The 12,416-nt window shown below is 42.8% G+C and overlaps 1 protein-coding gene across 1 annotated transcript; it reads right to left on the reverse strand.

Moving 5' to 3' along the window:
* Positions 1–213: 213 nt before the first annotated feature.
* On the reverse strand, positions 214–12,033 carry DSEL (dermatan sulfate epimerase like). The gene is made up of 2 exons (XM_064443082.1): positions 11,402–12,033; positions 214–10,659 (listed from the first exon to the last, which is right to left on the reverse strand). The coding sequence occupies exon 2, from the start codon at positions 9,682–9,684 to the stop codon at positions 6,034–6,036; it is 3,651 nt and encodes a 1,216-aa protein (XP_064299152.1). The 5' UTR covers positions 9,685–10,659; positions 11,402–12,033; the 3' UTR covers positions 214–6,033.
* Positions 12,034–12,416: the final 383 nt, after the last annotated feature.

Below are 12,416 nucleotides of genomic sequence, written 5' to 3' on the forward strand. Positions count from 1 at the left end.
ACTTAACACTAAACACCCTTACTGTGCATCTGAATCAGGTCTTGTCATCAACACTTTCTGAAAGATAAGTGTGGCTCCCATATTAAAACCAAACAAAAATAGCAATATTTAAAAAAATTTAAATACATACACAACCACATCACAAGGTTTTGTGATATTCTAAGTAGTGAAATAATATGGGGAAAAAAAGAAAAAAAGGGTAACACAAAAGTATTATTTTACCAACAACAGTTTTATTTTATGCAGGATGTTTCATAAAATTTTGTTTGGACACTTTATCCACTAGAACTGCTCAGATACAGAAATCTACTTAGGTGTAAGACCATACACGTTTAAAACCAAATTCACCCAACTTCCTTTGAGGCCTTTAGGTGGGCATCTAAAGTATGAGCTGAGCCACCCTTGACTTTTGAGGATTTACAAAGATGTAAGCAATATCTGATTTACCTTTGAAGGCAACACTCACTTTCCATCAATTCTAGAGTGACAATGCTCCCTATATAGGTGTAAAAGTTAAATTACCTAATGTGAGATAGATTAATTCAGGCCATGTTCTTAAACACCACAATATCTTTCTCAGTAAAGACAGGAAACTAAATGTTGAGTTTATACCAGCATAAATGAAGAACCTTTCAGAAATTATTGTGTTAGACAGGTGTGAACAAAATTAGACTGTCTTTGTTCTTCTACATAACATATAACTCTGGGCATACTGTCAGCTCAAAAGTTTTATATTTTAATTTAAAACAGTATGATTTTGGTAATGTGAAACAGCACTTTCCCACTATTAAGTACCTTCTGAGACAGCACAAGATTATGCATTCAAATCCTTTATGAGAATATTGTCAATCACATATCAGTGAATTTCTCCTCACTGAAGAAAATCAGGTCCTGACATTTGAAACTGTGATTTGTATATTATTTTGAATATCTGTTTGTTTCTATACCTTCTATAAGCTTAAAAATTTATCAGACAGCCTAGAGGAAGCTTTGATTAGGGTTACAGAGCAATTTATATTTTTTACATTATTAAAATGCACTTCCTTCTTTCATCATATAACAAGAACAGGAATCTTTCATACCATTTGAGGTATTTACTTCCTGTAATTTCTGCTGTTTTGAAACATTCAGGCTAAGTAGATAATAACAGTTTGATAACAGTAGATGGTAGTGTTTTGGCCCTGTTGAAGTCAACAGCACAACATTCACTGAGGTCAGCAAGGCGTCATTCCACTTACGGCCCAACTCTGAACAGCTCACAATTTAGCAATTTGATCCATGACTCGTAGTCCATTATATTCTACACTAAAATGCAATGAAATGGAATTTGAGACTGTAAGAGTCTCCAGACAGACTCCTCACTCAGAAAACAGCCCATTCATGAGATTGAAACAAAGGTTTTAGCCTGAATCAAAGCTAAAACAACGTCCAGAGAAAGGAAGGGAAGCTTATAATGCGCTAATTGTAGAAATGTTAAGATCCAGTACTTATCCTCTTGAAGAAAATAATTTTATATGTAATTAAAAATAAATAATATTGATAAATTACTTCTAAGTTACCTAAATAAATACCAGAGTCCAACATATGGGCCACTCGTAAAGGGGCTAATTTTTGTAACTTAGAGAAATATTGAGGTAACATATTTTTATCCTTAATCTTGAACTGTGCACTTCAAATATTTTCAGCAAATGCAGTATTATATTCCAGTATGTTCATATTCATCAAATAAATAGTGTCTCCAAGACTAATAATGGAAATAATTGACTGTCAGTCAGAGCCAGGAGTCACCTAGCAGTCACATCATTAAGTTTCAGCAGCAAGTGAAACTGTTTTTACAGGTTAAAAAAAAAAAAAAGAAATCTAATCCACAACTGCAGCGCTACAAATCAGTTACCAATAACTTTATAAAACCTGAAGTGCAGTTTTTTGTTTTATTTGCATTCTAACCCTATCATTGTCAAATGAATTGTGCCATATATTTTACACATAAGTGAGGATCTTGTATAGAAATTCAACGCTGCATCTGGTAAGTTAACTCTTCAAACATAAATCCGATGAGGACTGCATGCCAGCTACCTGCTAAGAGGGTGAAAGGAACCAATCTGAACATGATACCAAGGCTCATCTCCACAGACGTTGCTCTTGGAAAAAGCCTACTAGGAGCAATAGAGGCATTTAGATATGCTCAGACACTATAGATTCATGTGATTTGATAGAACTCTGAATGCCAAGACCCATGTGCATCTCCCCTGGGCCAACGTCACTTAGTTACTAAGTAAGTAAACAACTGAAATGTTTTCCTTGGTGTTTATCCTTCTTAGACTTCCAAATATGATTCAGAGATGTAATCATTTAAATAAAGCCTGCCTGTTTAAAATACTTCAAAATCTTAGCTGTCTCATAATTGGATAGTTCAAACCACAATATAGTACAAATAATTACCAACATTTAACACAGGGAGAAAAAGGAAACAAAGCTAAGATGAGGTATTGAGACTAGTTTTCATAAGCATCTTTATGAAAGTGCAACTGAAAGTGCCAGAACACTCTTCAATACAATGTACCTAAACAGACATGCTTTTCAAAAACGCCTAACAATTCTAAAATTTTACTGACAGTCTTAAATATTTGTATATGGAGAAAGGGGAGGTTAATGTCTGTGTCTATGTAGTGACTATTTTTCCTCTGGATGCTAGCGACAGAAAAGAATTTCGAGGATATCTCTGCATACGCACAAAATCATTTCATATTATAAAATTGGACTTGTATTCTTCAGACATGGAGCCACACTACTCTCAATGGGAACACTTTCATAAGAAAAAGAAAGATCTATTTAATGACCCATTGGACTTAAGATCAGCCCAGACTTAAAATCAGAATTTATCCTTTAATAGACAAAGGCAAGTTTATTTTTATTTTTTTTTTATCACCAGGCCCCCACAATATTCCTGCTTCTCCATAGCACAACTGTCATTTTATGGATGGTGCCACTGAAATTTATTCCACAAAGTCCCAGACCTGCATCTTTTAGTGTGCATTCTCGTCAGCCATATGCATGTTTATTCAGATTTCTGCTGTGTTTTGGGTTGCTATCCAGAAGGCCACAATCTCAACACGAAGTCATTCAGCTCCACAGCTGGGATACCTCCTGTCTGGTACTAACTTTGGGGAAGTGGTCATGAAACTTACCATCTAAAACTCATCAAAACAATTATTTGATTGAAAATTGGAGACTTGCCATACCCTAGGCATTCCTACCCTGTTACTGTCAAAGACACTGCTTTTCCTTTTACATATTTTTAGCATCATTATTTTAACGCATTTGCCCTCACAACAAAAATCTAAAAATAAAGGACAGAGTTCTCCTCTACCTTTCTACACCTGTCTAAGGAACAGACAGTGTAACAAATTCTGAATAATAGATTATGCATTCTTGGAACCTGGAAAGGACAGTACAGAAAAGAAATGGCTCCTAAATTTTGCGTATAATTAATGACAGCCACAACACTGTTATGAATGTAAGTGTATAGGATAACTCATATTCCAAAAGCAGCACAGATGATGCTCCTGACAGACAATTTTGTCCATCTTAACTCCTCAAAAACAAAAAGTCAGTTTATAGGCTATTGTGGCATTCCATATAGCACTTTGAGGAAGGGATTTAAAGGTCCCTTTCTACTTCCACAAATACACAGTCAGTCTTAATTCTTACCTTCAGCTGCCCTAAAACATCTGACAGAGAAAAGCCTTTTTATTTGTTCTGATTCTAGAGTGTAAATCCTGGAAATAGAAGGCAAATGCTGAAACTTATTCTGTCAAACACAGACTGTACAAACATCAATACATATCTTTTTTTAACATACAATCAAAAATGGCTTCAGAGAGAAGCCAATTTGAGAGAACGATGTTTGGAAACCAAAGTTTCCCTAACATGCCAGTGTATATTAATTTGTTTAATATTTCCTTCAATATGACATTCCACCTAGCCAGGGGTGAGACCTAGGACTGAAGGGGGAGAAAACAACTGCTGCTAGTAAATGACAGCTAAGTTATGGCTAGTGAGACCGCAAAATATCAATAGCTTTATTGTGCTAGAGGCTTATTTTGACATACTAATGACTGGCCGAGAAGGAGCTACTTTTATCTAGGTCATAATGAGATATCACAATGTGCTCCAAAGGACATGAAATGTACATATAGGATGGACAAAACAGTGGGGTAAGACAGGGACATAATAGTAAGATTGGAAGGAAAGGCAGGAACTCCTTTATATTAAGAATCAGCAAGGGTATCTATAATCTGTATGAAGAAACTCACTGCACTTTTGACATTGTCTAATACTAATGCACCCAAATAAACAGTAATTACACACATATTTCAATATAATAAGCCAAAACTGATCCCAGCTCCCACAAGCCAACTGAAGTGTATTTCAAGACAATTCCATCTGTCATAAAAAACAGATGGTAAAGGAAACAGATGTCTCTTTGTGATCTGATTTACACATCTGCAGACATTTACAATATGCATGCATTTCCAAAGAATGCTGAGAAAGTTAAACTGGGAAATGGGAAATTTCTTCTTAATGGGCATGCGCCAACAAAAAGTGTGACTCGAGAAAAAAATAAGCTGTGAGAAAAACACATCTATCCTATCAAGCCTATCTGTTTCCAAACCAATATCATATTACAGCACCATGTTAAAGAAACACCAATCATGATAAAAATCAGACAACTTTGGAAATAGTTTACTGCAGGGAAGGATCACTGAAATGTGAGGTGGCTGAGGGACAGGTGATTTTCAGATTTCTCCCCGCTCAGAAAGACGACCTGAGGTTAGCAATGGTAGTCCTTCAGAAATTCATTATACAGAAAAGCAAAACATCCCTCAGCAAGACAGACCTGGAGATTTATTTAAGATCTAAATCTCAGATTGCCATTTTATGTAGACATCAACAATAAGCCATCGACAATGACACCAAATATTTGCATTGGTTTCAGTGAAATTATGCACAAGAATCAGCAGAGAAATGTGTTACAAGGATAGAAGAGTCTCATTGAAATGGAAAAAATCCTTGCAGAACCTCTTAGACAAGAGGTACAGGATAAAGCAGTGCAAGGAGCCAAGATGTGAACAACCTTCAAAATTAAGTTACATTGAGGCAGGTCAAAACTAGACAAAATCTTCTCTAAATTTTTCTGTTTGTTTTGAAGATGTTGTTGGTTTCTTAGATTTTTGCCCAATTTCTTTTTCTCCATGTAGTTTACTTTGGGCTCACAAAGGGTACCATATTGTCAGGCACAGAGAATTAAGTCCTCTTTTTTCATCAAAGCACAAAATCCAAATAAATGCCACATCTCTGAGCTGAAGGAACTATATCCTATGATGAGATTCGATATCCATGTCCATTCCAGTCCTGGGCCTGTCTGCTGAGACTGTAAATAAGGAACTAGATTCACTAAAATGTTCTGTTTCCTCCCACTGAATGGATGCTGAACAGCCTTAAACCTCAGCTTATGTTTATTTTGCACTACTATAGTGACCAGTGAGAGACAGACAGAATGCATCAGTAAACCTGTCCAAAGGGGCTAATTATCACCGTTAGGAACTGGGCCAATTTAACCAGTTTAATTTTCATACAGGCCGTCATACAATCATCATATGGTAAGTACTTTTGGGAACTAACCACTTGGGCTGGAACCAAACTGGTGAGCGGGAGGTGAAAAGCTCCATATTCTGTTACTAATCCCCTGAGCTATAGAGTACCCAGCTGGTAGTTCTATAAAGGTTCACACAGTTTTTGTTTGAAAGGCAGCAAAAGTAGTTACAAGGGTTTTTTTATCTTTTTTTTTTTTTTAAACCAAACCAAACAAAAAACTCACACTTGCAAGAACAACTATCTTTTTTCTTAAAATAATCTCTTTGAAAGTAGCAGACTGTACACATTTTACAAGAATAAACAAACTTCTCCAATATTTATCCACAAACTGGGAGTCAGAGATCATTAGTGCAAATTTCTGCTGACCGGCAGCATTTATTCTATAAACTTTGGGTATCCTAAGTGGTCCATTAGAGAATTACAGATATCTTCAATCTGTCTAATCTCTTCAGCGGGCATGTTTTGTTTCCAGGCGTGAATGCTACTTGGTGAAATTTCCCCTTCGTAAGGAAGATAGAAAAGACTGGTGGAGGTGGCAAATAATATTTGGTTTAAGCTAGCAGGAGGAAGAGGAATACCAAGAAAGGCAAAAATTGTTTCAGCCGTCTTCTGCGGAAAGCTCACAATATCTTCAAACCTGACCAGCCGATAATTTGTTGGCTGCAAGTCCCCATTTATTCTCAGTGCTGCTGCTGTGTTTGTTAGCCATAAATAGGACAACACAGAAACAGCATTTGAATTAGAATTTGAAAGTTCTTTTCTTAATGATTCATATTCAAAGGCATAGCCTTGATTTAAACTACATTTTCCTTTACCGTTCTCCCCCTTAAACATTGCAGCCAAGTGTTGTGGAACATTTTTCAAGGAGTAAAGGCTTGGCTTATTTTTGTACAACATTGAATAGATCCATGCCCGTGGGTCCCTTACTACATATAATGCTCTCATTGACGGTCCTAGAATTTCCTGAAAGAAGGGAAGCTTTAATGCCCAGCTCCCACTACTTAAACTAAGCACAGGTCGTGCATTAGGATAATAGAGGAGATGTCTTCTCAGTTCCCTTATATATTCAGCATCTTTATCTTGATTCCCTCTTGCCCTGCTTCTTTGCTCTGACAAAGATTCTCCCTTTTTGGATCTTTTCTTTTTGTCCTTGCCTACAGCAGAATGCTGAGTAATTTTACTTCTGCTTGCTTCATATAAAGGAATGTTTTGTAAATGTAACTTTGTGCCTTGAACTAGAGACTGGAGCCAACCTTGGATAAGATGAAAATGACCATTCTGGACATCAGAAACCTTCCATTCACATGGGTCTACAAAGGAATCAATTTCAAATTCAGTCGCAGGAATTTCAAGATAGGGTGTAGGTATCCTGATGTATAAGAAGTCACTGCTATTGAAAAACAGCTGTTTTAAAATTTCTGCACCAGAAGCAGGAAGTGAAGTAATGATAACATCTGGCAAAACAACAGGATTTCCTTCTAATTGTTTGGCTTTATTGCCTTTATCATGTTCTAGTCTTGTCATGTCACTGCTCCATTTTGCACAGATGGGCTGAGTACACATGCTCCACACATCCACCAATTCAATAAGCCACAGTGTGACAACGAGTATCAGGATCCAACGCAACATTTTACTGAAGGATATGTAAAACCGCCACTGAAAAGCCAGTATGACCAAACTAACACCCAAAATTAACCCTGCGATTATGTTCACTTTGAATCCAAATGGGAAAACCACCCTATTGTTTTTTACCTGTTTTTCCACGGATTCAGTACCTAGACCAAACTTTGTCACTTTGTTCTCATGAACTACTTTGGCAAAACCACCAAATCCCAAGTAATCAAACCTTGTCTTTAAATTCTGATATTCAGTCACAACAGAGATGGTGTTTTCAGTGTTGTTCACACTAAGAGAAATCTGAAATCCAGATTTTCCATTATCTGTGAGTCTGCAGTTAGAAACATTGACATATGGGCCATAGAAAAGGTAAACAATCCTTGTAAGCGTGTTTTTCATTGGAAAGGTAACATTTACAAACTGAGTCCATCGCTTTTTGAATTCAGCAGCTTGTTCTGCCTCCTGTATCTTAGCAACAGGACTACTCCCATGATGATCAAACCAAAACATTTTGTAGTGGGCATCCCACACATCCATCATAGCTCCATTGTATTTGTTCTTAAATTTATAGGGTATGTATTTAAAATCAATGTCGAGATTATGAAAAAAGGCACTGACAGAATTAACAGGAGAGTCTTCCTCCTTCTCAATATGGTCTACTACTAACAATGTCTGAGAATTTAAGAGCAGCAAAACACGATACACACTTTTCAATTTCATTGCTGATGTGTAAGCAGATACTGCCTCACCACTCACAAACATCATGTCTCCTGCCTGGGAGGCTGTTATAATTTCTCCAGTTGAGTCTCCAACCTCATCGCCCATCCACTTCAGCCACTGGGCACACTCACCAAGCTGTCCCTCCCAAGGATGGTTGCACTGGCTCGTAGGAGATGGAGCAAAGACCAAGACATTGTTCAGGTGGCTGAGTTTAGGTCCATAAAGAGCCTCAGATACAAACACCTGTCCATTGGGAGCAAAAGTGAAGGAGTTCTGATCAGGATGTTCATGTCCCGGATTGAAACTTCTCCACCCATCGATCCAGGCATACGGTTGAAAGTGAACAATGTCGTAGACAGCACGTCCACCGAGTTTTCCAGACTTAAAGGACACAAAGGTGTTTGTCAGACTGTTTGGCAATCCAGCCCCATAAGTAACAACTCCCCAGTTAGGAAACACATGCATTTTTGCACTCCCATAGTCAGGAGGCGGCCGAGGAGTGATTTCAGCAGCATACCATATAAATTCAGTGTGCAGTGTGCTCCACCTCTGTGCAGTCGATGGCACCATTGGCCCATCCTTGGGTCTGTGTTTTCTAATCTGCTGTGCCAGCCAGTTGCCAGCTCCATTCTTCATGACAAACTTATCCAAGAAAACCAGTTGGCTCTCAGGACCATAAAACCAGTTGTAATTAGAATCTGCTATGCCCACAGTCCTCTGAAAGCCTGGTAAAAGGGTGGCATAGTAAAACCAAAAGTGCATTTTGAGCCAGTGGTTCTCCAAGTTGTTAATACCAAAGTGGCGCTGGGCCAGGAAAACATACTGGGTTACTGACTTGGCTGTGTAACTCCCGTAAGCTACTCCCTCATCCAGAGACCCGTCTACAATATGATTGAGCAGAAACATTGTTTTCTCCATCGCATCAACAACAGTGTGTTTCCAAATATTTGCCTGAGATCCTTTGTCCACCCCTGCAACCAAAGCCCCAATAAGCAAAGCAAGCATATTGGTTGCTTGGTGATTATGGAGAAGCTGCTTTCCCCAGGCACGAACCTTTGAGTACTCATACATTTCCTCGCTTACAGACCATATCTTCTCCAGGTATTTTTGCCTTCTCCCGTTTTCCAGTGAATTATACAAGAAGTCAAAAGCAGTGGCAAATCCTGTTAGGGAGTGACCAAGTGGCACTTCATCTCCAGGTGCATTCTCGACCAACCAGTTTTTGTAGCCAGCCATTCTATCCATATATTCCAGGGCAAAATCAAACGCAGCTTTATCTTCAGGGCACAGCAAACAATAAAATGCTAGAGGTGGCAGATTGTTACCATAAATCTCATTCCACTTTGCAGCAAAATCAGCATGCTTGGGTGGAGGTAGGTAGTATAATGGGTTGGATAGCATAACTGTCACCGCACTTCTGATGGCTCTGAAGAGATGAGAATGGCTTGTATGAGCCTTCTGCCTCAGTGCCTGGACATCTCCAGCGTCGAAATACAAGCTTGGATGAAGAACTGTTTTTTTCAGCTTCTCCTCAGCACTAACACCTTCAGGTTGCTGTTTTTCATATTGATCTACATTTTCTATGAAAGTCACCCAGTCAGAGTAATTGCTTACAGATTCTTCAAAAGTGAAGACAGCAAACATCATTAATGCCAGAAATAAAGTATGCCCCGTGAACATCAGAGCCATGATCCATTAGGCAGCTCCTCTTCCCCCGGCAGGCATTTCCTAACAAAACACCACGTTCAGAAAACAAACTTTGATCCTGTTAGTATAAAAATTAACATCTTAAGGCATACTTTAGGAGAAAAGACTTAGCGTGTACTGTGCGTTCTAACAGATACTCAGATTACTTGTAATCTGAGATACAACATTCAAATAACAAGGCTCTCAGAAACTTAAATCCTAGGTGCCTTGCCTCTTCACATTTTTCTCAAACACAACACTACAGCATAAATACTAAAATTTGGGAAAAAGTAAAATCTCTAAGGTATGCATACAAAACACAGGTTGATAATGCACAGTAGGAGCCTGAAACACTATCTTCTGATAACTTGAAAAACTTGACTTGAAAAAAAGGAGTTGGAGTCATATATTTACTTTTTTAAAAAGCTTTCAATCAGGTCAGGTCAAATTCCACTTCTAGAGCTGACAAAAACTCCACTGATCACAAAATGATAGAATTTATTCAAAACAATGTGTTATTTTTGATGACACAGGGAATTTACAGCACTTGGAAAACAGACTCCAACACTGAAGTTATTGTCTTCAGCCTTCCCCTTATCTCAAATTTCCATATGCACTCTTTCCATCGTTCTCTTTTGGGACTCATGGGAGAGTGGGAAGGGAAAAAAAAAAATTTTAAAAATCAAGATAGATCCTCCATCAGCTCCTTTTGATGAAACTGCAGTGCTTTTAACCACTATTCCCCTCTGTTTGTGAAAGGTGCGTCTGAATTAATAGTCATAGAGTATCGACGTATTTTCAAGTCTTCTTTCATCTTTATCTTCAGCCGATGATGCCCAAATTTTGCCTCTGTGATTCAGCCAATCCTGCTCCTTCCATTACGAAGCAAAAGGAAAACATGTGAAAGGGCAGAAAGCCAACACTTTTTTGTTAGAAGAGCAGTTTCGGGTTTCCTTCCACCTTGCACGTTGGTTCTTTCTGTGGAAACAGAAACAAAAATTCTCTGAAGCTGTACAGGTGTCAGAACATATTCAAAGTACTTAAGATAACAAAGTACTTCTAACTTTCTAGGAAAGATAAGTTAATACACCTTACCTTTTACAGAAATTTTTTTAAAAGGAGCATTTTCAAAGTTCCATAACATTTAACTTCGGCAAAACAGAAATTCTGACTGGCTACTTAAGCTCGCTTTATTTCACCTCTTCCTGCGTGACTACGAGGTCTCAGGGCATAATCTCCCATTACGCTAAGCAGGAGCTACGCAAGAAAATAGACCTGAAACGCGCCACCAAAATTAAACGGAGCTCAAATTAAAATAAAATTATACGCATACACCAACCACACGCCTGGTTCCGCCGGCGAAGCGAAGGCGCGAAGCGGGAGAGCGGGCAGCCCGACCCGCCGCGGCTGCCGCCGTCCCGGCCGAGGGGCGCCCCGCGTCCCGCCAGCCCCGGACAGCGCCCGCCGCGGCGCCCCCGATCGCGGCCGGCAGGGGGCGCCCCGCCGCCGCCGCCGCCGCCGCCTCCGCCCGCCCCGCCCCGCCCCGCCCCGCCCCGCCCCCCGGGGCCGCACAACTTGAACAAGTTTCGGCGGCGGTGGCGGGGGCGCCCCGCACGCTCCCCCCAACCACCCTACATCTCCCCCCTCCCCCCCACCCCCTCGGTGGCCGGGAGCTTCCGTCTCCTCACGCCCGGCGTCCCCGAGTGTAACCCCGACTTACCGCAGCGGGTCCGGTGGAGCGGGGCGGCCGCGGGTCCGCGTCGCTGTGCCCCGGCCAGCGCGGCCCGGGGCGCGGGGCCAGCCCCCGGCCGGGGGGCTGCGGGTGGCGGCGAGCGGCGCCGGCCCCGCTCGGCTGGGCCGGGCTGCGCTGGGCTCGGCGCCGGCCCTTTCCGCCTCGCCGGTACTTTCCACCCCGGGCTGGCCGCAACTTCGGTCCCTGCTCTCCGCCGGCGGCTCGCCGGAGTTGATGGCGAGGGAGGTGCGGCGGCGGGCGCGGGCGGCGAAGCAAACTCGCAGGGATGTCGCTCCGGAGGGGCGGGGAGGGAGGGAGGGAGGGAGGGAGGGAGGGAGGGAAGGCGGGGGGCGGGGGGGCTGGCGGAGCCTCCCCCGGCGGAGCAGGGATGTGCCGATCCTCCGCGCCGTCCCCCGGCGGCGGGCGGACTCCCGGCCCCGCCGGCGCTCCCGGCTGCTCCTCTTCCCTGCGACTGCGTGAGCTGGGCGCCGCTGCCAGCGCCGAGCCCAGCCCCGCTCCCGGCGGCGGCTGCCACCGCCGCCCCTGCGCCTCGGCAGCGGGCTGTCGGCGGAACCCAGCCGAGCCGAGCCGAGCCGAGCTCAGCGGAGCGCGGGGTTGCGCCCGGGGGCCGGGCCGGGGCGGAGCGGGGTGGGGGGGGGCCGGGGCGGAGCAGGGGGGGCCGCCCGCGGGAGCGGCGGGGGGAGGCGGGCGCGGGCGGCTCCCGCGGCGGCTGCCCCGAGACCGCGGTGAGGGATGGTGCGGGGATGCAGCGGGCAGGTGTGAGAGGGATGCGTGGAAGAAAAGCTGCCGCGGGGGGTCGCCTCCGTGTCCGGCCGGCAGCTGCCGGCCCGCCGCCGGCCGCCTCCCGGCGCTCCCGGCAGTAGCGGGAGCCGGGGCCGGCGGGCAGGGCTCGGTTTGGCTGGGCTCGGCTGGGCTGGGCAGGGCGGCAGGAGCCGTCTCTCCTTGGGCAGCAAGTTTGTAAGCGCGGAATAAATCCGCAACA

The sequence above is a fragment of the Phalacrocorax carbo genome, chromosome 2 (genome assembly GCF_963921805.1).
Source record: "Phalacrocorax carbo chromosome 2, bPhaCar2.1, whole genome shotgun sequence".
Taxonomy (NCBI): domain Eukaryota; kingdom Metazoa; phylum Chordata; class Aves; order Suliformes; family Phalacrocoracidae; genus Phalacrocorax; species Phalacrocorax carbo.